This window comes from Malurus melanocephalus, unplaced genomic scaffold (assembly GCF_030028575.1).
Source record: "Malurus melanocephalus ecotype Western Australia unplaced genomic scaffold, MMel_1.1 scaffold_263, whole genome shotgun sequence".
In the NCBI taxonomy this organism is placed as follows: domain Eukaryota; kingdom Metazoa; phylum Chordata; class Aves; order Passeriformes; family Maluridae; genus Malurus; species Malurus melanocephalus.
In genome coordinates, this window is record NW_026623495.1 from 871,043 (window position 1) to 897,488 (window position 26,446).

Genomic DNA, 26,446 nt, shown 5'->3' on the forward strand with positions numbered 1-26,446 from the left:
CCTGGCAATATTAATGCTACATGAATACATAATTCCTCCTTTGCCAAATGCTACCTCATATAAATGGAACAAATAGTACTGCATGCTTGTTCTATTTTATAGAATTTGTCAGTTATTGGAACAGGCTTTCCRAATAAAGTTTGGTGATTTTCCAAATGTTTATAGTCTGATTCTGTCAACTGTAACATTTATTTTCATACAATGTAATGTAATATTAATCATGAGTTCCTATACAGTTCAGCGTGAACAGGTTTGTTACAACACATATTTCATGCATAGTCATCTGATGTAGATACAGAGAAAACTGCAGGGCTAATGATACCTATGTAGTAATTTTTCTCTAATTTTGTTTTGGATTTTCAAAAGTGGAGTAGATCCAGTAGAAAATCTAGCAACAGAAAATACAACATTTACATTTACAGCTAGGCACTTTTAAAATATGCATTGAAGCTACAGTGTTTGGCATATTGTAAAAGCCTGGGCAGTAATGAGTTGATGTGTTATTATGCCTCAAATGCTGATGGCTAATAAAGTGGGCATGTAAGAACAGGATGTGACTGGAAAGAGGGTCTGTAGGAACGTGGGACAACACCTTTCTGGAGCCCACTTCCCTGTTCTGGGCCACRGTGACATAAAGGACAGCAGATGTGCAGAAGTGGGGTCAACAATCAGGCTTGAATGTCAGTTGAGGGCCATTCCAGTAGAAGAGGAACTCGACCATCAAAAGGCCCTCAAAGACTCTCAACCCATTTTCAGAAAGGTCTGGAAGAYTGGACTGCACACGGTCACTTATTTACATGAAGAGCGAGAAACCTATTTCCAGGGGAGGAGCACTKACCTATAAACTGATGCCCCTGCAAAGCCTGGGTGGCACCACCAGGACCCTGTACACCCTGTTGGCTGGGTCAGTGCTGGAGCCAGAACTGGTGATGCCCTTTCCTCTCCTCTCTCATTTCTCTTTATAGGGGCAAACATATATCAATTTTCATGCTGAGTGTGTAGTCTGTTAATAAAACTTTGTGGGCTTTTTTCTTATGGCTTYCTTTCTTTCTTTCTTTTCTCTTTGGCTTTTGCCACTCTTTTTTGACCAAAGGTACCAAGGAATTTTGGGTGCTCCCTTCCACGAAGGAGTAAGATGTGACACTCATATTAAGCTGTCAAAAGCTTTGAGTTATTCTTCTCACATCCATAATAAACGTGTCCTGTGCTTTACTCAGAACTTACCTTTGCAAATTTAAACCACTGGAGTTTAATCAGCCCTTCCAATACCTGTGGTCATCATAATGGTATTTTATTCACCAAGATTTTCACTTTACACACAAAAGTGAGCAAGATGGAAAATGTACTTAACCATCCATAATCAGTTTTGCTTAGTTTCAGCAGCAGGGCAAAATAACAAAACTGCTAATGAATCTAATCAGTTCTTTTGGGAATACTGTTTAAAAATACAGATGAGACATTCCTGCTGCTCATACTACAGATGTCTTGAGGTATCTTTAAACGAGTGATGCTTGGTCTTCGTTGCCCTGACTTTTTACAAAGTGGCAGTGTAGATTGTGGCTACATCTCATTTCTTCATGAGCCATCTGAAGTAGAATTTAACCCAAATTTGGAATATTTTTTTCAAATGCTGTGCCAGTCTGCAGTTTCTGATTGTAAAAGGTTACCCTAATATGCCACAAAATTTTTTAATTTCTTATTCACAAATACATTTTTATATATGAAGACAAAAATATTGGTTTTTGAAAGACTATTTTAACAGACTTAATTTTCAATTAAAATACTAAGATTTAAATTGTTTATTTGTAGTATAATTGAAGTCTGTATATTAGGAAAGGTTTCTTGAGATGATCCACTTTGGATCCTACTGGACATGGATAACAGTGAAATGCAATGCAGTCTTTAAAAAAGAAGACACTGTCTCAATTTCATCACAGCAGTTCACATAGACAATATGTAGTATTTTACCTACATATTTATGCTACATGTGCTCCATAAGGTGCATGTATATAACCATATTGCCAGGCTCTGCATGTATACTTCTATTTGTATTTTCACTTCATTCTAATGTATTGGTTTTATAAAGGCAAAATACTGTAAAAATCTCAATTTTGCAGACAGTTTTGTTCTCTGTAAAATAACTTTTCATACTTATTTTCAGTCTGTCAATGTTGCTACTGCTTAAAGTCAGAATGAAAATAGAAGAATCACTACCCTTTTCAAGAGTAATTTATCTTGACAGACCTAAGGGAACGCATTTTTAAGGGCATTGCATCAATCCCCATCAATCAGGCTTTAAGCTATTTTAAATCAGCTTTTAATAAAATAATTTATTTCTCCATGTTTTCTGAAAGTAAGTTATCAATTTTAGCAATTTGGAACTTTTGGRAAAAAAATAGCACACTGCAGAAATAAAAAGCAATCACATCTGAAAAAGAGACATTTAAAATTTCTTTTTTTTTTTTTTTACCCTAGGGCAGGAAGTCCCAATGGTCTATGAGTTGTTTCTCAAGGGAAGGAAAGAAATCTTTTGGGAATGTATATGGGAATGCTTGAGATGTCTCTACGCTATTAGATTCTTAGCTGCCCCATCAAACATCTGCCTGTCCAGACCTCCAGCTAAGATTTTTCTCTTATCTCATTTTCCTGTCAGCAAACAAAAGGTGAAAGTAACATCATAAATGAATACTATCTGGAAGTGAGCTGTGATTTACTGGAAAACATTCAAGCCACAATTATGTAATAAAATACTAAAGGTTTAAATGCTAACTCTTAAAATAGTAAATACAAACTTTAAAGTAAATGATACGCAGGAGATGGTTCTGGTAGGGACACTTGTGCACTAAATGAAAACTTACCGACTTACTTTCCTGTGTGATTTCATTTCATTTAGAGAAAGCGGGGTTTTTTTTATAATTTATAATACATCTGCTAGCAGAAGAAAAAAAATCCCCCCTCCTTTACTGGCAAAACTCTAATAAAAAAAWAATTTTCATTAATACAGCACGAAACAAAATGTATGAAATGTCTTCATTGTCTATGCAAATATTTATGAAGAATGACTTTCAATCTGTGTTCTTGAGTGGAAGCRTTTTGTTCCTAATTCTAAAAGCTGATCGTACTTTCTACTGTATGTTTTGAACAAACTACAAATGTTACGAACCAAGTGATGTTGTAGAAGGAGCAAAGAAGGACATAGAAAAAGGGAACAGACTTTGACAGCTGAAACATTCCCAAAGGCTGTGGTAGAGTTGAGCTCCCACCACTGCAGACAATGAGCTCATTTTTCACTTGTGATACTACACTACTGCTTTCCTACCTAYACGTTTTGTCATTTCGAGGAAGACATGAGTTCTTACTATATATGATGCACGTACTTTCTATGCTGCATTTTTGGGCAGTTATACATTAAATTGCAAATGAAAAATATTATTTTCGAAAAAATGCTGTTAATGAAAACTAAACAGTCAACAAAACACTTGTGTGAATTTCTATATAGGTAAGTAATGTAAAAAAAAATTAACTTAATAAGAGAATCTTCAAAATTAAAACCAATTATGTGGTTAATAACCGTACTCATTAAGAGTTAAGGCTTTTCATTAAGGTCATAATTCAAGATTCTCAATCACCATTTTTCAGGATCATAACTAAGTGGTATTTCTCTTAAAAATCAGGGAAAGAATTCATAAAGTTCCCATTAGTCTAAAAATAAAGAATAAATAAATAAATAGTGTGAGTCATGAATGGCATTTTGCCGAAGTTCAGTAGCACTGAAGCCAGGAAGACAAGAAGCCAATGATGTTTCTCCCATTCACTGAAATGAATATAAGTATAAATATAAATATTTATAAAAATATAAATATTTTTCATTATATACAACAACCCACCGATACTCAAAAATAGGATTCCTTATTTATAAACACTCCAGGAAATATTGCTTATCAATATGTAGTTTTTAAATACTAGGTCATGGCACTGGGCTATAACTTCACAAATTGAATATTCAAAGTCTTTGGAGACAAGCCTGTTTTCAATCACATGTTGGACTTGCATGCTACCATCAGGGAATCAGGACTTTACCAGAACAGTATAAGGACGAGGTTCTGCCCTACAAAGATGACTTCTGAAAAACACTTGCTATCCCAGATCTCAGTAATCCTTTCTCATTTGTGTATTTTTTTTCCATTCCACTGGTTAATAGACAGCTGAAATAAACTTACTATCAGATCTGTTGCTAGGGGTACTTATGACATTTTTGATGAAAAACATTCTCTATGTAGCCTCATAAATTTTACAAAATATTTAGCAAATGTATCTTCCACAGTTAAAGCCACTAATCTTTTTTTATCTCAACTTACAATATTAAGTGKTTTTTTATGAACTCCTCTTTCAACAGGACAGCCTATTTTAGAGAACAACTCATGATGTGGTGAAGCAAATCAGGGTTCAAGTTTTTTCATAAATATGAAGCAAATTCCACTTTTCAAAACATGTTATTGGGGAAGTGAAAAAGATAGGCATTTACAGTTCATTCTCAGCATTGCTTTCTAGGGAAGCAGTCATCTTGCATTCCATTTCCAACCAGAAGGAAGAATGATTTGGAGTTCAAGGATCAAACTAGTTAGGAAGCTACAGAACACAATTAGTCCCTTTTGTAAGCTATAAAACTGGGTGTCTCCAGTTTCAAAGCTGTGTTCACAGAACATCTTTCAGMATGACAAAAATTAGATTTTTTTTAAGTTCATAGATTAAGGAAACTGTAAGCATTTTTAGTAGTTCTTAAACTTTGCAACATACTGGCATCTAATTATAGTTTATTGAGCTTTTATAAGATCATCTTGTAGAAGAAACCTCAATGATGATGCTGCCAAGTGACAACCAGCCATTTCAGCTGAAGGCCTGACAAATTTTGAATGCTCAAAACTTTGGGGAAGCACATATCCACTGCTGATTTCAGTTCTGAAAGACTGAATTTCTTTACCAAGACCCCATCCACTGATTTTGGAGGGGGGGACTTCTGCTCAAGTACTATTGCTCTTTTTTTTAAGACATGCTGCATCTTTCTCACTACTGTTGCCACTGCTAATATGTCAGACGGGCTGGTGGATGGGGTGTCTGGACAGTTGCTGCACCTACATCATCAGCCTGAAAATTCCTCACTTGCTGGACCAAAAMACTGGGTCTCACACCGCCCAGACCACCAGATGGACGGGAGCAACAAGATGTCATTGCGACTGCCGGAAGGCTGATATTTTTGTATCTTATCCCCATCGCCTTCTCCCTGTCCCCCTGCGCCCCCCACGCACACTGGTTTTCTATTTCTTTCTTTCTTTTTTCCTCTTTCTTTCTCTTTGCCTCTTTTAATTTTACTTTTAAACAAAATACATTGCTTGTTTGGCACCAACATCTAACCTTATTTGGTTTTAATCACRTTTTTTGGTTACATTTCAAACCTTTTGGACTTGACCCGCTTTATTCACAGAGACTTAGTTTCCTTTGCACTTTTGTGTTTAAACCGGATTGTAACAGATGGTCACCTCTGCTTAGTTAAAAAAATGAGCATATTTATATGTTCCTGCCAAATGACACTTATTTATTTCTCTGTGCCGTTCCATTACCCCAGTTAAGAGTCTTTAATACAAAAGCTTCTGAGGAATTGCATGCTTAAAAGATAAAACAGGAAGCTACTGTGTTAAGAGTGGAGAAACAAGAATATTTGGAAGCAAGATCAGAACATATAGACAGCATATTGCAGAAACAATACATTGTGTGTGATACAGAAAAAAAAAAGTTAAATTATGTAATCCTGATTTAAAACACTCCTTTTCTGCCTCAATAGCTGGAATTATCCATCTAAAAGCAGGCAGTTTGGTTTTTTGGAACAGAAACAAGATGACAAGTCTTTCCACCTGTTGCTTCCAAAATTTACTCTTTGTCTCTGGTACCCCCTGAGCACTCAGGCAGTGATGGAAAATCATCTCTTGAGCTGAGCTCCAGTCAGTGATCCTGAAAGCCTGATACCAGGCAGCTGCCACATGGTGCCCTTGTATGAAGACCAGAAACCAGATCCTCTCAAAACAAATAAATGATGTTATTGGCACTAATCACAAGAGAGGAGGAGAAACTCTCAGAAAAAAATGRCTGAGAGCAAAAGCTATATATTATAGGATGGGTATTTTAGGAGAAGACATTGTTCCCTGTCTGTCAAGATCTGATGGGAAGGGCCATTGAAGAGGGAGACTTTTAAATACACTTTCCAGAGACTTTTTTGGTTGCAAAACTCTGCTGTCAAGATGAGTAAACACATTAGCAATGCAGAAAGTACAATAATTTTGATACTATATGCACCTAGCCAGATTTGAGAGGTGGGCCCATGCAAACATTATCAATTTCAATAAGGCCAACTGCAGRGTCCTGAACCTGGGTCAGGGCTGTCCCAARCATAAGCACAGGCTGGGCAGTGAAAGGACTGAGAGCAGCCCAGAGACAAGAAGGACTTTGGGGTGCTRGTGGGTGAGAGGCTGGACAYGCCCTGGCAACGTGTGTTGGCAGCCCAAAAAGCYAAATGTGTCCTGGGCTGCATCCAAAACAGTGAGGGCAGCAGGGGAGGGAGGGGATTCYGACCCTCTGCTCTGCTCTGCTCTGGACTAGTGGACTAGTGCTACATCCAGCTCTGGGTCCCCCAGCATTGGAAGGGATTTGAATGGGTCCAGAGGAAGGTCACAAAGATGATCCTATGGCTAAGGCACCTCTCCTATGAAGACAGGTTGAGAGATTTGGACTTTTTCAGTCTAGAGAAGATTTTGAGAGACCTTAGAGCAAATTTCCAGTACATAAAGGGGGCTTACAAGAAAGCTGGAGAGGGACGTTTTCACATGGGCATGTAGTGACAGGACAAGAGGGTATAGCCTTAAACTGAAGGAGGGTAGGTTTAGATTAGGTACTATAAAGAAATCCTTTTACTGTGAGGGTGGTGAGGCACTGGCACAGGTTGCCCAGGGTAGTTGTGAATGCCCYATCCTTAGAAGTGTTCAAGCCCAGGCTGAATGGAACTCTCAGAAACTCTGTAAAAGGTGTCCCTGCATACAGCAGGGAAGTTGAAACGAGATAACCTTATAGGTCCCTTCCAACCCAAACCATCATATGATTCTTTGAATACTCAGGAAAGTATGCACAGAAGGTTAAAAACAAATTTAGCTATGAGGACAAAAAATCCAGAACTGGGAATTCAGAATGAAAAGCAATATAGAGGAAAGGGACAGTCAGGAAGATGCATAGCTTTAACTGAATGGAAGAAAAAAAGGAAATTAAACTGTGTGAGCAGCATTTTAGAAGTGGATGTGTCAGGGATAAGAATTCTTAATGACAGTAAGCTGCAAAAGGGGAGTGGAAGGCTGATTTTAAAGCCAGCTRAAGGAATTAATTGTTTGGTTTGCTTGAAGTTTAAAAAACATTGTGAAATTGGAAGAAAATTCACAGAGGAAGAYAGTGAGTGCAAAGGACTTCTTGGCTGGATGAGACCCTTGGGAGATGTTACTCCTACATGGACTAGAGAGGGACAAGAAAAGGAAAATGTCTATTTCCTTGTGACGAAAATTATTCCTCTTTTTTCTATTCCAATAGTATCCTTACTTAGAGGTAGTCCACATGAAGTATGCCTTAAAGCACACATCTGATTTACCAGTMTACTCCATTACCAACTTCAAAAACTTTTTTAATATTTTTTTATTAGTATTAACTTCTTAGTGAAACTAAGTATTTAGTTTCACTAAGAAGTCAGTGGGAATTTTTCTACTTGTTTGCAGCAGAGCTAGGTTTTTGTATGCTGCCCTCAGAGCCATTTTAAAATAATAACATTTACCATAACAAAAAAGCTGAACTCAAGACATGGCTAAGTTTTTTCTAGATTCAAGTCAAATAAACTTATGTGTCAGGGGAAAAAAAATTAGGGTATTTTTAACTATATTTAAACTTTCTTCCCTAGCTGGTAAACTGTAGTTGTCAGAATCCTTGCTTGTATGTGCTAAGATTTCARCAGGGTCAGATTGTTTATATTTGTTGCAGTTTATACTCTTTCTAAGGGCTAGGTTACTAGTCTAGGGGCTTCCTTTCTAGTTACTTGAACTTTGTTTCATCATGTCAGAGTAGTTTTCAGAAAATATTCCCAATAAGGCTCCAGTAGCAGTTACAATAGGGTTTTTTTAATTTACTATTACTTTATAGGCAAACTTTATATCTGACAGAAAATCTGGCATCAGAATGACAGTTTAACATAAGTGAAAACACAGAGATAGTTAATATGGTCAAAGTTCAGACCTCAAGYAAGGAAGCTTAGGGGTTTTTTTAAGTCAATTCCTTAGAAGCAGAAAAACACAAGATTTTTGTCTTTTTTACTTTTTCACTTAAGCTCTCTTTTGCCTACTTTACCCATATTTTTAAAGTTGTACTAAGAAATTAGAAACTAATGTTCCATTCAAATAGTTGAATTACCCTGTTTATAAAAAGTCTTTCTAAAAAAAAAAAAAAAAAGCAAAAATATGGAAATTTTTTCACTAAGTCTTCACCAGGGATTTTCTTGAGTAAGAAAACTATCTAAATGGGCAGACAGTTTGTTAATGCAAATTAAAGTATGGCAAGTATGTTTTCCATTACTACATGTACTTCAGTCTTGATCTGCAGGTTTTTGGTGTTTGAATGTTAACACTTTGCACAGCTGAGATTGTCAGTTGACAGCTGATACCCTAGAAAAGTGAAGCTATTGCTTCTTGATTGAATGGCACATCTCATCAAGGTGCTGGTTTGAATTTCTCTCTGAACCTGCAGGTTTCAGCTAATATCTTGCAGGTAGTTACACCTCGTAAATGGTAACTGAGGAAAATTCTTGCATAGAGCATCATGTATTTCATGGGGAAACATCTAAAGCAAGTATATAAAGTGTTATAGTATGATGTCTAAAAGTTCTGTCAAGGTAGACAAAACTAAAATGATTTTTAGGTGCCAGGAATCAAAACTAAACCTGTCAGCTTACTCAGGTAGCTCAGTGTACATCAGGTCACATGAGGAGCAGCAGCCCTGCGGCACACGGATGTCACATCACGTGTCGGGGAGCTGCTATGGGGGCTATGGCTATTGCCCAGGAAATGTCCTTTCCACTGAGCTGGGTGTCTCCCCATTCCCACACCCTGACAGAATGGAACAAAGAGGCTTTTTCCTTCCAGGATCACGCACATCAGGTGCAGGCCTGAACCAAAAAGTAAGCATAGCGATGAAGCTGATACCATGAGTGCAGGAGGTGAATGACTCTTAGTGGCTGCAGCGTGACAATGAACAGGTCTGCGGAGCTGTTGTTTGGACAGGGCTTAAGACACTCTCAGTCATTTTTATACTAGTGATTTTCAGAAGATCCTACTATTTTTAAATTGATACAGTTATTTTCCCCAAAGATGAGAACATTCCGATTTTCTCCCTGTCAAAAGTTCTTTCAAGGGGAGTGATAAAGATCAAATGTTTGCTTAGTGTGTTTTCCTGTGGTTTWGACAAACAGTTTATCCAAAAAACATACTAAAACATTGCTTCTGAAGYACACAAACTATGGCAGTTGTGTGAGTGATTATGCTGTACCACACTGGATTGCTCTAACGTGATAGCTTTGATTTTACACTGAACTACTCTGTCCTTAACAATGCTTCAGTGCAGCTTTTGAAATGCACATAGCTAGTTTCAATCTCTCAATAATTATATTACTAAAAGGTGCTACACAGTCTAAAAAACTGAATGCCTGTTAAAAGAATCTCAGTTGCTWATGTTGAGAGATCTGTAATGAATCAAGCACAGGGGGTTTTTTCCCCCTTCTGGGAACTTCGTAATAAGTTGCTGTAGCTAACTATTCAATAAAATAGTGTGTTAAGCTCTGTTGTTACCACAACACACTGATTCAATACCTGARCAAAATCAATGACAGAAATTTGATATGTTGTTCCCCAGATGGTAAAGGAACTCTGCGTAAGTCGGGGTTTTTATTTTAAAACCCTATCATGATGCTTGAGACCTGAATATAAGTACAAAAGTAAAAAGACAGATTTTTCCCGACAGTATTAAAGGGAGTTTGAGCAAAGCTAGGACACTGACATGCTGCTTGGGTTTAACAAGAAATCTCCAGAGACAGCTGAATTGGWGAGAAGGTTGCTGCCATCTAAGAATTTGGAAGTATTTGCTCATCTAGAGAGGRAAATGTTTCTTTACAGCTTCTGTAAGGAATATTCAGTGAATAGTGTAGCTATGAAGAATACTAGATTTCCAWCCATACTTTATTAACAGAAAGGGCTGCATATTCCATCAGCCTCTTCTTTTTAGCAATAAGACCTTTCTAKGACCTTAGTAGGCTCCTGGAAGATTGTTAGCTAAACTGGTAAGGCTTCATATGGGCAATGTAAAGACAGCAGAAAAAGTTCCTGTAGCTTCCTGCTCTCTCTCTTCAGACTAAACCATAATGTGCTGGAAGTTGGAAAGAGAACAGATAGATATCATTTGATCATACAAATTGCAGGATACGTTTGCTGAGCTTTGTAAACAACATCTTAATTTTAGGGTTAACCTATTCCACAAACAGATAAAAACTGACGGGATTTTCAGTAATTACTTGGAACACAGCAAGAATTTTTTTTAAGCTTTTAAGGAGTAGTAATGTCTTTTCCTAGGCAGCTTAAAAACTGACACAGTGAGTGTTTGCAGAACTATCTAGGTGTGGGATTTTTTTTATACAAAACATAGATCTGGATTTTGTAACCCRAAGAATCCTTTAACATCTACTCTTGAGCTTGGTTTACTTGGAATAGACATTTGGTTCATCAAAAAGTTATTTGTTTTATTCTCACTAGAGAATAAATAAAATTTCTTTTTCCTCTGCCCCATTTCCTAGAAATATGCCTGGTCAAGGAAATGAAATTATCACAGTATTTCCAGCTGTAAAGCACCTTTTAACTTACTATGTGTATTAGATTATTTTGTTCAAAGCTGGGTAATGTGCCATATCTTTAAAGTATTTTTAACTAATAAATTACTGTTCTATACTTTTTTCTCCCCAAATGCTTTGCCTTTTTTTTAATTATATGAGGTCCTTATTATTTTCCTGTCTTTAGTTTATATTTGGCTAGTCTGAGAAATTCAAATAATAAAATGGCAGATAAAATTGTCAGCACTTATTTCTGAAACTAATGCTCCTTTTCTCAAAGGATCTACTCATACTTGTGGTCCACTGGCACATTGTTTTCACTGTTATTTCCAGTGAGATATTTCCTAGCATGCATTTGAACTACCAAAATATTTTCTGTCTGTGATATACTTGTTTCATGTACTAGAATATAAAGATTTTTTTCAAGAGCCATCTTCTCCCATTTTCCCTTATGCAGTCTGTACAGCCATCATTAAGGTTCCCATTATTCTCTTATTGTCAACTAAATGCTAAACCATTCTTCTCTCAAGTACCACTTGCAACTCCAGTTCCAGGAACAATAATTTTTTTTTCTGTGGTAAGAGTGATGCCACACTAGAACAGGTTGCCTCAAGAAGTTGTGGATGCCRCATCCCTGGAAGTGTTCAAGGTCTGCTGGAGAGGCTTTGAGCAGCCTGATCTGGAAGAAGGCCCTGCCCACAGCAGTCAGGTTGAAACTAGATGATATTTGAAGATCCCTTCCAAACCAAGCCAGTCTGCAATTCTGTGATTCTGTCAGGATGCGGGAATAGGAAGACACCAAATGCTTATGGGAAAGCCATCACTCCTGATTTGACTCTTAYACYCAAGCTGGTTTTTARTAAGTGGGAAGCATAGGGGTTATCYATATATTTGTATAACATTTGCASTCTAGTCTACAGTTYTACCTTCTACCTATTGTCTCTGTATTCTGGGGCTTAYGAACTTCAGTGCTGAAGTAGTATGTCAGGATGAGTGCTGTGCAGCATTCTAGCTTTTGTAAATTCTTCAGCAAAGCTGATAAATCTGCCTCTTCGAGGGGCATTTCTGCTAAATTTTCCATTCCTCTATTTGTCTCGTTTAGGCTGAAGAGGCTGATTCCTTACTCTAGGAAGCTAATTAATATAGACTGAGGCACCTGATGAAACTGGGTTTGTGAAGTTCCAAAGGTTCAAGAGTGGCACCTTTCTGTTGCAGACACTGATTTAAGGTATGACTCTGTCTTCTAAATYAGTGGGCAACATTTTTCATGTCTAGCCCTACAATAACAGTAACTGTGGGGGAAGGACATCTTACTGTGCCCCCACCCTGGCTTTCAGTCAAAGCTGTATAAAAGCCCATGAAACAACAGATGCAACAGAAGATTTTTGCATTAAAGTATGTAAAAAGTWATCAAAGAAATAATGGTTAACTCAGCTGCTTAGCATTGTAAATCAAAKAATACGGCATATTTTCAAAAGCAAATACTCTAGTATGTAAAGGACAGCATTATACTGTCACTAAGGATACTAGCTGTCATATTTTGAAGGTTAGAAATGGGTCTATGTCTTCTAGGGAAAATTCCATTCTAAGTAATACATACAGGATAGCTTAGGATTCAAGCAAATTATATTGTTTTACTTGGTAACTTAAGGTGACATGCAAATTTACTGAATTTTTTCACAATTAACAAGAAAAAAGGAGCAGTAATTGTCTGTAAAAGAAACACCATTCTCAACTTCAGTCTCTCTGACAGAGTATCAAAGATATTCTAAAGGCTGTKCTGTTAAATTTTATATATTAAGTGGCTATGCAAACAAAAAGGACTGGAAACTGGCAATTCAAGCATCTTCAAACTCATTTCCAGTATGTATACTTGAAAGAAAAACAAAGGGAAATTAAGCACTTAATGCCAATAACTGATGGAGAAAATCTCCCAATTTATTGTTTGGACCAGTCAAAGATGACAAGTTTATGATCATGTTAATAACAAAGCACAGGAAAACAGATCTTGAGAGACTGGCTCTGTAAAACAAGCCTCTATTTATCACATCTTTTACTGATAACTTCTTGGAGAAGGCAAATTATCTACTTCAATTTTGTCTCGTAGATCTGTACAAGAAAATGTCATCTTCTTTGTTGATWTTGTACAATTTCATACCTGTATCACCAATGTGATATTTGCAGAATGATGCAGAAATGTTCTCTAYCACATAGTTTTTAACACATGCAAAAGGGTCATTTCAAATCCTTTAACCGAAATTTACCTACAGGAGATACAAACATAAACTGAATAACTATCATCCAGAGTGGTGTGGAAATTTTATCTGGTAACATACTAATCTCARAGTAAGAAAGTATTTTCTTTTGAGTCCCACCACTATTCTTTTTCTTAGCAAATACATCGTTGATAGACAGAAACAAGCACTTTTCACAATAAGTAAAAACAGATGCATTGCTTAAGAAAGGAATGCAGGATTCAGAGTCAGAATCATCTCTTGTGTACTTCAAAATCCAACACTGTACAATATATTTGTCCTTATCCTTAGTTGTGTGCAGATGGCTTTGGATGGCAGCATGTCAAAGTATCTTTTAGTAKTTGACAAATGACATTCAGTACAACAATAATTATAATCTTTCAGGGCAGCAATACAAGGGAAAATGAATCTCAGTTAAGAGTATCCAAAGAAACTGCATTTCTATTAGCAGCGCATCCCCCTCCTAGTGTGCTGGGATGTTTCAGGATGTTCTAGTCCTGAAAATGTTGACTCCTGACACAGACTTTTATTTTCTAGTCTTTTGGTCTGCTGATAATCTACAAATAAATTACCTATATTCCAGATACTATCATTAATTTGCTCATGCATTGTTTTCAGCTGTTTGCAACAGGAAAGACTAAGAAAATATGACCTKTTTCTTTTACACTATTGCTTTGGACAGTCATATCTCCTGAGCCATAGGATCTATATACTAAGAAGCAAATTCAAGTCAGCACTCAGTTATTCTAATGTCTTAATATCTGAAAAAATGCAGTTCCTTGAACACAAGTGCTGTAATCCAAATGGTGAAGCTGCCATTTATTCAGATAAAAAATTCTTTAATTTTTGAACCTAAGGCATTGCCTGTCTTTTAGCAATCTCTTAAAGCATGGTATTTTATATAAAAAGTTCCAAAGTAAAACAGCCAACTTACATGTCTATATTTAAAATTTCCAGTCTTGTATCTCAGCTGAATACCAACCTGCTATCCGCTCAAGTTACTTGAAAATTTTATTATCGAGATATTTATTCTCCCTGCTCACACACACATTAGAAAAAAATCTTACACTTCAGTATACAAACTGATCCCAAGGTAGGGAAAGTCAAAGAGGAAAGTTCATTTCAGGTACATTGCTGTGCAGCTGATCTAGGGTTTTGGCCTTTGCTTTGCAGCATCACTTACTGGCTTAYTGCTAAGCACTGGATTAGGTGGAATAGTGGTTTGTTCTAGTATGTCATCTAAATGTTTAAACATAATCTGCTTTCCAAAAGACATTCTCCAGTTTTACATATGGCATGTACAGTAGTGGCATATTGTATAATTAAAGTTCCAATTGAAAAAAAGCATGTTTTCATGAAGAAGCTAGTTATAGTAACTGCAGAAAGAAGTCTTCTGCTTCCTATGCAGGAACAGATCAGAAAAGAAGCTGGACGTATCTAACTCATTTTCTTCCCATTGTGTTTGTCCATTAAGCAGATGAAGCGCACACTTCCCATGCTGTTCCATTCATGCAGCCCAGCGTTCATTCAGAAACAGAACGTTTCCTTTAGTTGATGGATTAAAGGCAGGAGAGGGGGAGGTGTGCAAAAGTGTCTGGGGATGTGCAATACTTCAGGAACAATGTTTAAAGGTTAATTCATGCTAGAGGTTTGTAATGTATATTTTACGCAACTTTAAAACAAAAAAGTTTTCTGCCTCCTAAATGAACAGAAATAACTTTTAAAGAGCAAGACCTAAAGAAGGTTTTTGTGCAATTGCTGAGAAGCTAAATGTCAGGTTACTTTTTAAAGCAATCTTGTATTACACTTCCATACACTAAAAAAAATTAAGCAAATACAATTTTTTCACCCCACTTTGACTGACCTCGCTTTATATTTTGGGAGGTTGAAACATGAACCTAAGAATGTGTTTTAGTGACCTTAAAAAAACAAGTAAACTCTGTGAGCAACTTAAAAGGTTATTGTTTGCTTTTTATCTTCACTTGCAGACCAGGTGTCTCTAGCAAAGTAAATCTGAGGAAAAGCTACTTTTTGTTGGAGGCTCTTTGTGAACAAAACAGATGACATAAAGAGCAGGTGTTAAAATAGTGAAAAAGGCAAACAGCAGTTATTTTACAGGATGTTTAGCTGTGGAAGAGCTAGGGAAAAAAAAAATCAGGCTATTCTAAAGCATCTTATTTAGAAGTCTCAGCTCAAATGCAAGAAACATTTCTCTGTCTTGTAAATCAGAATCTGTCTTTTGATCCCCCAAAGAATGGGTTAGAGATACTTATCCTAGTCCACTTGGCACTGATCTCCCAAGGACTGACAGGAAAAAGCATAGTTTTTACTAAATAAGGATGCTGGAATTTGCTTACTGGTTTCTGTTTACCTGATGTCACTTAATGATACTGTGTTTGCCTACTTAAGTGGCATTTAGGGCTGAAGTCTTGTGTGATTTTGCTATTTATGTTAGGAAATTGCTTAGCAGCTGGGTAGATTAGACTGTTCTGTTTTGTGTGTTTTTCATCCTGCATTGCACATCTGTTAATTTTAGTCTTAACATAACAACAGWGAGCATTATAAATTAATAAGTAGAAAAGTAAGTAAGTAAAGTAAGTTTGCATGTTTAAAACACAAAAAAAAAACTTAACTGACATTATTTGTGTCCCTAAAATAAGCATCCTAAACCTATAAAGAGAGATTTAGAGCTCCACCCTGGAGCCTTCAAGTGTATGTATTTTGGATTTAAGCTTCAAGGCTCATTTTCAGGTTGATGAAAATCGTGCGCTGTTTGTTTTGGAATGTGACTTTTAACACAAATTTGCCAGCAGGTTTCATTGGTTGTATCACAGGAGCTCTGTAACTTTCTAACTGATGAGAGAAGTGAACGCTAAAGCAAAATTATTTGATAACTATGTATAAAATAGCTGTTAATTAAAAAAACTGAATTCTCTCCATTCGCAGATTTCTTTCACTATGAAGAAACCATTATGGCATCACTGGAACACATATTTGGAAATACAATGCCAAGTCCTCAAAATATTTACTGCTTAGAAGACAGGCATCTTGGTATAAAACATAAATGCTCATAAATTTACTAKGCAGTTAGACTATACTATCACACTTTTCCAGATAGTAGTGAAATAAAGGAAATTTTAAGTCAAAATCTGTTCCACAACTGCATAGCATTTTGAATCCAATGAGTTTCTATAAAAATGTAAAATAGTGATCAGGTTTGTTTTCCAGTAACACTAAGAATGTATGTTGCAAATTTTTTCTTCTCCTCTTTCAGGTACAAATGTTGCCACTTTGGCAATAAACGTGTCATTTTCCCCTTAGTTCCAATGGAAATGCATTAAAGGAAGCTCTGTGGCATCTGYGACAACTTTTCCAGACTATTTTTCCCTTGAATATTGTACATTTCACTGGAAATGTTACAGGATGCAAAACATATCTGCTAAAGAGCTTTCTTGAAATTGTATCACTTCACATGGCTAATTTCACTTCAAGTCTGACTTGCAGTCTTTGCTGGATCTACAGTTTTTTTATCACTGGGGTTTAACAGGTTAATTTCTCCATCCAAGTTTTCAAATCATGTCAGATAACATTTTTCAGACATGCCTTGGATAAAGGTACATTCTATATTCTTTAAATAGAGCTAAAATAGCCCTTGCCAGTTAGTTATAAATTAGTAGCTGGGTCTCTCATGTCAGAAACTTCCGACGTGCCCGCGGTCCATCTGTGTATGTCATTTGTCCAAGCAACTCAAAAGTAATGACAAACTTTCAAGCACGATCTCTGCASAACCGTGCAGTTCACTGTACCTTTCTAATTAAAATTATATTCCCAGGCTACAAAACAACTTTTTGATTGAAAGGTAAATCAAAAATTTAACTTAGACAATTCACTCTGTGAATTTAGAAACTGTTCAAGAAAAAAAAAAAATCACACCGAAACAGATAACAGGATGTTAAGATATAGGATAGAAAATATATTCTCCCTACCTTCATTAGCCACTGAGTGTTGTTTTCCATGATGTTCTCAAGTAGCTGCAGTCTTTGAACGGAATCATCATAGTCCAGAGGCGCATCCCTTTGCACCGCGTTGGACACGTAGGGAGCGGAGGAGCGGCAGTTGTCCGCCTCGGGCAGAAGGAAGGTGTAGCTGCACGACCCGTGCTGAACCTGGTACTGCTTCTTGCCTATCGCCTCCATGCTCTTACTGAAGGAGTTGTACCCTGAAGCTAAGAATATGCCGCAGCCCAGAAAGAAGCAGGCGGCCAGCTGCATTTTCCCCCTTTCAGCGCTGAGGCGGCGGAGCTAGCGAGCGAGGGTGCTGGCCAGAGCCCGGCCCTGGCTAACCTGCGGCGCGGCCGAGCGCTGCTGCCATGTGCCGTGAGGCGAGGGCTGGGCTCGCTGCCGGCCGGGCCGGGCCGGGGCGGTGCGGGCCGTGCCCGCTGTCAGGCGCGGCGAGCAGCTGAGGGCGGCCCCGCCTGCCGCTGCCTTCCTCCGCCGAGCCCCCTCCGCCGAGCCGCCCCAGCCGATCGCTGCCCTGCCCTCAGAGGAGACTCGGTAGGAGCGGGCGGGCATGTGGAGCGGAGCTGCTCCTGCCTCCCTCCCTCCCTGCCGGGCTCGCCGCTGCCCGCACCGCACAGCTGCTGGCGGGAGAGGGGCGGCGAGAGGAAACCCCAGGGAGGAGCCGGCAGCGGCAGGACCCCTGCGAATTCCTGCAGCACGGCTCTAATTAAGAGTTTCCTAGACAGAGCAATCAGTTCCGATAGCCTCCAACTATGCTCGTAAATGATTTGCGATGGTAATCATTTTTAAACTCTTTCCCCCTCGACCACCCCACATACACACAGAAGTCCCTGGGCTTGTTTGCTCTTAATTTATTTTCTTTAAAATGTGCTGAACCAAGATGTGATTTAGTCGGTGTTTAATGCATTGTGTAAGTACAGAGAAAGACACTGTCCCATGCATACAAAAGTAGGCTTGGGCACGTCCTTGCAAAGGGAGCAAGAGGGGCAGTAATTAGAAGTTTACAGTCGAACMCAGACTTTGTATTTTACTGAATCTCCGAGATGAATACTAATTTTTTAGTGATGTCTTTCAAGAGTTAAGCATTTACAAGCTTTTTACTTATAATTTTAAAAGCTTTTATTTTTGTTTGTATGACATGGCTAACTTTGGAAATGCTAATGTTAATCAAAGAGTTAGAAATCACAAGTCAGCTGGGACTGGAAGAGGGAAAACCATCCAGAGGCAGTGGCAGTAAGGCATAGCTCAGGAAGTGGCATGGCTGAATAGGAGTTACCCTGTTAGCTCACCCTGTCCCTATTCTGTGCCCTTGGGTGTGGGAAATACCCATAAAAGGTGAGGGAAATTCTAATAAAGTAAGTATTTGAAATTTATATGTAAGAGTAAAAAAGGAGCTTCCCCCTACTTCCTAACTCCCATGGTCTCTGCAATGATCGGTCATCTTGAAAAAGCAGAAAATTACTAGCCAACTTACCAGACCCTGGGAAAGAGTTCATTCCACTGAAATTTTGGAAAAGTTTACTTTCTTGTAGGAAGAAAATGTCTTCTTGAAACCAGCGTGATAGGATACTGACTCCTGAAGACAAACTCCCGGAGATTTTGGCCAGGTTTGGATCTGGAAACTACAGATTTTTCTTAATTAAAATAAACAAAGAGAATGTCAGGCTAGTCAAACAAACATGATTTATTGACCAAATATTTCTCTTAGGACAGACTCTTACACAACTTGCTGTATCTCATGTGGCATATTGATATGGGTTTACTTTTTTATATCATGGAAGTTGCATTCAAGGGTTGTGAAAAATATTTGTAGCAGTTGATAACATTCATTATCTTAGATTGTTGGAAACTGCTGGTGCTTCTTTACATAGTTACCTTTGGAAAGGAAAATCTCTATAATTTCATTCTGGAGAATTCCAGAAAGATTCTGATTATATTTGGACTGTGATGAGTGGAAGCAATTTGTCAGATTTTTTCCTGGAGTATTCATATGCCATTGTTCATCCTTCCAACCAGAGGAAACAGAGGAATATATTTGGAATTGCCAAGATTATTTGCAACAAAATGCACATATTTGGAGGGTTTGGTATATGAAGTATGCATTCTCCATCCCTTCAAATTTGTGTTGCAATAGCAAAGCAGATTAATGTGACAGCAACTTGCATTGATAACAAAGTTTCAAACTCATTGTATACCGATTTCTCATTTTCAATGAATTGAAGTCTTTGAACGAATGTTTAATTCCATGTGAATTGCTCCATAATAAATTCCAGTCTTTGGTAAGATACTTGACCAACATACTATTATTCAATGAAGACAGAATATAGCRTTAGATTAAGGCACTAGACTGGGTGAAGCATTTCTAAGTATTTAACCAAACATTCCAATTCAGTATTTTCTGTTATTTGGGTMCTTTAAGTAATTTGCTAAGTTAAATGAGAATTTCCCATTATGACTTGTTCTTAAATTGATCTGTTCCCTACTTTACTTGCACAACTGGCCCAAAAAAATACAGGGTCATTTCTTCCAAGTCATCCTTCCTTTCACCACCACTTGCTTATACTCAGTAGAGTAGTGCTGAAAATTAGATTACTCCAGACCTGGAAATATCTGTCTCTTAATGCGGAAGAACGGGAGGAAAATATTTTTCTAATTATATTTTAATGGATTAATTCTTTACTTAGATACTAAATGAAAATACGAGACTAAACAGTGCAGTCTTTTAGAAGTTTTCTTTTTAGTTATTAGACCTCTACTCAAGGAACTGAACATATATAAAAGAAAATACTTAAGGGAGAATCTGCTGAGGATTCATTAGACAGGATCTCCATGAGAGGCTTGATTAAATCAGTAGTTTTTGAATGGCTATGAAGCTTGCCCTCTGTATGCCACTGTAGTGAGTCAGATCACCCTCGTAATCTGGCAGCTCAGTTTTGCAGGATTTTTGAGGAGAGATGAGTGTCTCTAAATGTTTGAACTGGAGTCTATTTTCCTTTMTGAAGGGCCGAAACAACCCCGGGAGGCCCGTGTGCTGTAAGGAGGCCAGGAGCTGAACTTGGGGACTGCCTAAGAAGACTTGCTGTATCCTGGGCCTCCACTAGGGAGAACTGTGGTTGTAGGAATACTGGAAAGAGGAACAAGTTCCTTTTTCCTACTCTGTTTTAAGCTGGGTTTGGGGTTTGTGTCTTGATTTTTTTTGTTGTAATGAATGAATGAATGAATGAATGGCCAGTTGCTGTGGCAGCTGTCTGCAGTTCAGGGAAAAGGTACTGAAGGCACAGGTATTGCTGTGAGAAGTGACAGCAAACACTCATGGAACTCTTACGGGCACAGCAGACACCACCAGTTAGCGCCCCTCACTGTGCTCCTTATCTGGCTCTTGGAGTAACACCCTGAGCTTCACCGTGGTGATGTTCTGCTCAGCCTTTCACTGATAATCCCAAACTGTAGGGACAATAACTGGGATACCAGCCCCAACACCCACATAACCAAGAGAGGGTTTTGCTGTTTCCCCATCTGGGTCCAAGGGGCTCATATTGCTTTAATGAGGTGCTTTCTCCCACTGTCCAGGAAAGTCGGTGAGTGTTCACCTTGCCAATGAAATAAATATACATCCCTTTAACCCTTTGCTACAGCACAGTGCTGTATTTGGTGCATCTTTTAGAGCAGTTGATTGTGATCCTTCACCCCTTCTATCCCTTTGGGAGCAGCTTTCCCAGCTGTAGAGGAGGAAGTGGTCTTCTCTTCTTCTCCAGGGAGTCAAAGCTAGTCAGAGTTCAGGAGGAAAGAAAGTAGTAACAGCTAAATTTAGAAAACTGGTGTGAAAAGTAAGGCAAGTTAAATCCATTTTTGTCCTTGAAATGTGAGGAAGAGGAAGGAAGATGCCTGAATACAGCCTTTTTACTAAGCATTAGAGACATTATAATAAATCAGYTTGAACAGAAGGGGTTATTCTGAAAACTGAATTACTGAGAAGATCTGTCCCCTGTCAGTTATGAGAAGGACATTTCTTTATTAGACATGCTGAAGCAGGGAGGAATTTAAATAATCTGGCATGGAGTCTTATAAAAGTCAGAAACTGAGTAAAAAGTCGTAATTCAGACTAGTCACCTCATTTCTTTCATGTTCATTGTTCTCTTCATGTTTCATTTCTGCTGTTGATATGGAGTGTTGTATTTACATTCATGATACTTTTTTCTGTAAACTAAAATATAGCTTTTAGCCTGTGAGTTCCTGCTTGCTTTAGAGCTGAGTGTATACAGTATATGCCATAAAATAGCAAATAGTAGATTGGTGTATTTGAAGTACAAATTAGATCTTTCCCTTTTTAGAAAGAAGATACCCACTCTACAGAACTCACCTTATAAGCAGAGCTGAAATGTATATTTTGTCAAAACTAAACATTTAGAACGTTTTGCCAGATGTGTGCAGGCAGTTTCCTTTCCTGGGAAACAGTAAATTCCCTTACTCAGCCAGTCCTGGGTTTCTTCCATACAGCATATGACCAGGCTGCTTTGAGAGAATTTGCCTGAATTCTACTAACGTTATCTTTCCAATTATGATTTACTTACAGCTGCACAGCTTCTGTSTGACAGGCAGATACAGAGATCTTGTGAGATCTCTGATAGAAAAGGAAGCATATAAACTTCTTAAGTAATATAAGAAAATGTTGACTTGGCTTTAGTATGCTATCTGCAAACTTTGCCTCCAAAAACTTTCAAGATGTTGATTTAGTAGATTMTCATTTCAGCAGTTTTCTCATTTTAGGAAGGGGAAACTACATAATGAAATACGTGCAAACTAAAGGTAAAACCAGGTRAACAAGTAGGTTTTGGTGCTGCATTCCTACAGGGATATTTGATCTACATACATAAATGAAAATGCTGTAGTATGAGAATATATAACTTCAAAATCAAATCTGAGATGAAAAAATCATCTGAAACATGGAATAAATTAATAAAGTATTTTGTATATTCCTGGTATTTGCATTCCTCGCATTTTGACACTCAATGTTAAGTCCCCACCTTTGTTTCCTGGTACTTTAATATTAGTTTATGATAGTTCAATTTTCTGTCTTCAAAATATTTTCTTCCACTGTGAGTAGTTTCGCATTTTTCTCAGGAACAAATGTCAACAAGGACAAGACTCATGAACTTGTAACTTGAAAAGCAGGGAACAGGACTCTTGGATTTTTAGTCTGCTGAAAATCTGCCTGGTTTAGATCTCCCACTCTTTTATAAAGAGAGGAATGATAGATTATTGTTTTCCTAAAGGCCAAGAAATTCTTTTCATCAAGACCCTCAGATTTTTAGCACTTTAAAATTAAAGATAATATCTCACCAATCATTCCTTCTTTCCCCACCATTTGCTTATTAACTTTTTCATTCAGTCTGGGCCTCTCCACCAGTCTCTCATGACTTSTTTAACAAAGTCTCAGGATTCTGCTCACTTTCTCAGCTGCAGCTTATTTCTAATCACTCAGAACATCTGGTGTAGCATCTTGTGAATTCATAATCATTTTTATGTTCCATCTCTGAYGTTCCATCACGTCCCTTTGAGTGCCCTTCCTTTCTAGGGAGGGCATTTGCCCAGTAGTTCTCATATTGTACTTCTGCTGAAGGGACAAGAGGTCAATAATCTGATCCACTGAAAATTTCAGTTACCACCCTCTCTTGGTGACTCAGTCTGTTCCCATCTTGYCTTGTAACATCCAATCCATCATTTCAGTACACAGTATTTTTCCTAGATGTCATAGCACTAGTGGAAGCTTAATGCAGCCAAAGCCAGACTTTGTGTATTCCTTTGGAAATGTTTGCATGCTCCCTTTTTCTCTTTAAAATACTGCCATCATCCTTCAATGCATTTAAATCTGCAAGTTATGTCTATATTCCTTTGTTTCTTTGATGTTTTATTCTCTCCCTTTTTTGATGCTATGGTTTCATTAATGTATCTAAAGTTTCTGTCTTGGGTCTTATCATCAACACATTGAATTTTGTAACATATTCTGTCTGGCTCCCCCATAATATTTGAAATGTGATTTGCTTGTGAAGTTTATTATATTAGTTCTGCCTCTGTAAATTACATTYAACTTTGCTATCATAAGGATGATTAGACAACCATCAGGGCTTCATACAAGTAGGTTATCTGCTTAATTGTTTCAAATTTGGAAGGTCTAAATTCAGCACCTCTCCTACCAATATGTCAAYATCATTGCTTTCTTTTTAGCCACTGGCTGGATTGACATTTCTGGACTTTCTTGGGTTAAACTTGGGATATCTTTTCTCAGATAATCTGACATTTAATGTGACCATATATTCAAATTATAGACTTATTTTGGCATCCCACATTGTTAATATAACATTTTCTCAAGGTTTTTTGACGAGATTGTATTAAAATACATTCTATATTTTATATATACATACTTATATCTGTATATATGTGTGTGTTTGGTATGTTGTTGATGCCACTGTACCTAAAATATAATTGGTCATGTTAATTTAGATTGGGACTTCATGATACCATATCYTGAGTAATAATAATACATGATTTAATGGGTTTTTAAAAATTCCTGTCATTATCGCTTCCACATTTCAAAACCTTATTAAATACAAAATGCTTCTTATTTTCTAGTGCTTCATTACTTTTATAGTGATTTCCTTTATCAGTTTAAATTTTCAAATTTTGTCTAAAGTAGAATTCACAAGTATCTTTTGAACTCTAGTCTATACAAATAACGTAGGCACATATCTAAGACTCTCACTGTACATTAATGAAGTTCCTGTTTGTAGGACAGATGGTAGTTTCTTTCACTGGGAGCATTTTCTAATAATGAATGTGTTTCAATCTTTGAAAGATGAGTCATCCACATGCTGAAGTAGGAAGTGAGTCCCAGGATTATGAAGAATAGTTGCTACATGTCCTTCCTCCCTAACATTTTTATATAGTTTGGCTATAGTGCCCAAAGGCCRTGCTTATCCTCTTCAGAGTTAAGTGATGACAGCAAACTTTAGCTGGTAACAAGTGTAATTATATCTTAAACTCAAAYAGCACAAGTTCAAAACTAACATGGAAATTACAGCTAATGTTAAGGATCTTACAGCTGCACTGCTGAATATCTGAYAGTGCTAAGTGCTATGCCCTGTCTATCTCCTATACTGGGCAAAACATAGCACTTGYTTAAACAGGTTATCATTTGTTTGAAACTGAATGAAATAACTTGTRTGCTAATGTGCAGCAGCTAAGTCTGGTAAAGCCTTTAAAACCTGATTTTAAAAATTGTTCCCATAGCACTTGCATATTTACTCTTTACTGTTGAATTATGAGTGAAAAACCTTAACAGATGTTCTTACTTTGTGTTTATATACTGTTTCTATGCTTTGAAAAATGTCTTTTTAATTACAGTTTTGTGCATTTGGACAATTTATACCTAAAATCTTTATGTAAGGTTTTGACTTTTGTTGTATTATGTGAATGCTGTGTTACATTGATGTGAAAAGGCAGCAGACTCTGAAAGAATGCAGAAGGCTTTTGGAAGATGAAAAATCTGCCTTACTGACATCCGAAAGAAAAATGCACATGTCATTTGTTTAAAGGAATGTATTTATAAAACATCTAAGCAGCTGACAGTAGGATAGCCTTACAAATCACCCCAGACCCTGTGACTTAAATCCTTCCTCTTGCAGGCAGTCATTCAGGTTAACGGAAAGTTCTCTCATCTGGTAATAGCACACTTATTTGATAATAACAGCATGTCATACTTCCGAAGAGCGTGTTCAAGTTAAGAATCTGAATTCAAAGATAAACTGATGTCAAAGAGGGAATGAAAAGGAAGTGAAAAACTGTGTAAGGGGAATAAACAAAGCTTTCAGAGAGGGAGAGGACATTTACGGCAACAGTAAGGTACCTAGTTCCTGACATCTGTTTCCCTCAAGAAAAAAATACAGTACGTGCACTAACCTTTTTATGGAGAGTGCAAGAAAAATATTTGCAGCATGTTTTCGTATATTCATATTTGTTGAACCATATTATGGATGTGTAATTTGAAGAGGACAGAGCAACTGCAAACTATTTTTGCACTCCAAAAGACAAATATTTCCTTTTTTTCAGTACTAATAAACATAGTTCAGTAATAGTTCTCAAAAACAGTGCCCACCCTCTTGCTGATTCTGCCACTAAAACTGGGCATTCCTTTTATTGTTGGTCTTACTGCTGTACAAGCAAAGGCAGGAATTTAAGTGGGGTTTTTTTCCCTGGTTAGTGAGGCGTCAGAACCCATGATGGGACAGGACAAAGATTAGCTGCAAACAGATACCAAGATTAGGGCTTCTTTGAGTTTGAACTCCTTGCCTCCACACAACCTGTTGCTCTGTAAATACTAATGTAAGTACCTCACTGGCTGGTTCTTTCTCTCTCCAAATAAATCCTTTGTTGGAAAGATAATCCTCCATCTCCAGCAGAATACATGGGCAAGATCAAATCTCTTATGAGTATCCTATCATTAAAATGGTGTATTTTCTTCCMAACATAAACCAATTAGAAAGTCTTTTTACTGGACATTTACCTAAATCTGAATTATTATGTGGGTAATTTCCCTACACAGAAAATTTAAATATTCAAAAATCTTTATTCTGTCTCACTGGAAWTATATGTGCAGGAAATTTGTAGACAACATTGGTGATGTCTACATTGAATGTGAATCCACATTCAGACTAGCCACAGCAAAACTGACTTATTTGCAAATCAAATAGTTCAATCTTAGCCTATTAGCTTCAGTTTAAACTTGATTATAGAACATCTTGCTTGTTCTTACTTGTTTTTTATGTCAACATTTTCAGTCAAATCTGTGATCAAGTTCTGTTATAAATGACTAATAAAGCTTCACCTTTGGTTTTAAATTATACATTCTCATTTGTTACAGCTTCATTAATGAGGCCKGAGCCTTAATAGCATGTCCAGTGAATAGCATTTTTCTTGAACAAAAATAACTTCATTTCTAGTTCATCAAATTAGTGACCAGCTGATGGYTTCTGCATTCCTTTGCCTGTTCACCCACTTGAGTATCGTTTTCAGGAAGCAAAATCCAAACTTTTAAATATTTACTGGATGTTGTCATGAAATTACAATCATCTCTTAACTTGGCCATCTTAGAACGTTTTCTTTTTGTAATAAYGGATATTGTAGGGAATATTGTGTAGGGAGTTGAGGTGGCCTTCTTTGATTAA

At 37.3% G+C, this 26,446-nt stretch overlaps 1 protein-coding gene across 3 annotated transcripts in view; it reads right to left on the reverse strand.

Annotated features, from left to right (window-relative positions):
- Positions 1-26,446, reverse strand: part of ANGPT2 (angiopoietin 2) — an 87,594-nt gene that overhangs the window by 24,405 nt on the left and 36,743 nt on the right. The window contains exons 2-3 of one of the 3 annotated variants that reach the window (XM_057375906.1): positions 18,700-18,847; positions 17,193-17,409 (exon numbers count right to left, since the gene is read on the reverse strand). In XM_057375906.1, coding sequence (XP_057231889.1) covers positions 17,193-17,402 — 210 coding nt within the window. In that variant the 5' untranslated portion in view covers positions 17,403-17,409; positions 18,700-18,847. Of the gene's footprint in view, positions 1-17,192; positions 17,857-18,699; positions 18,848-26,446 lie in introns of those variants that run through there. The other 2 variants (XM_057375905.1, XM_057375907.1) reach the window with 2 other exon arrangements.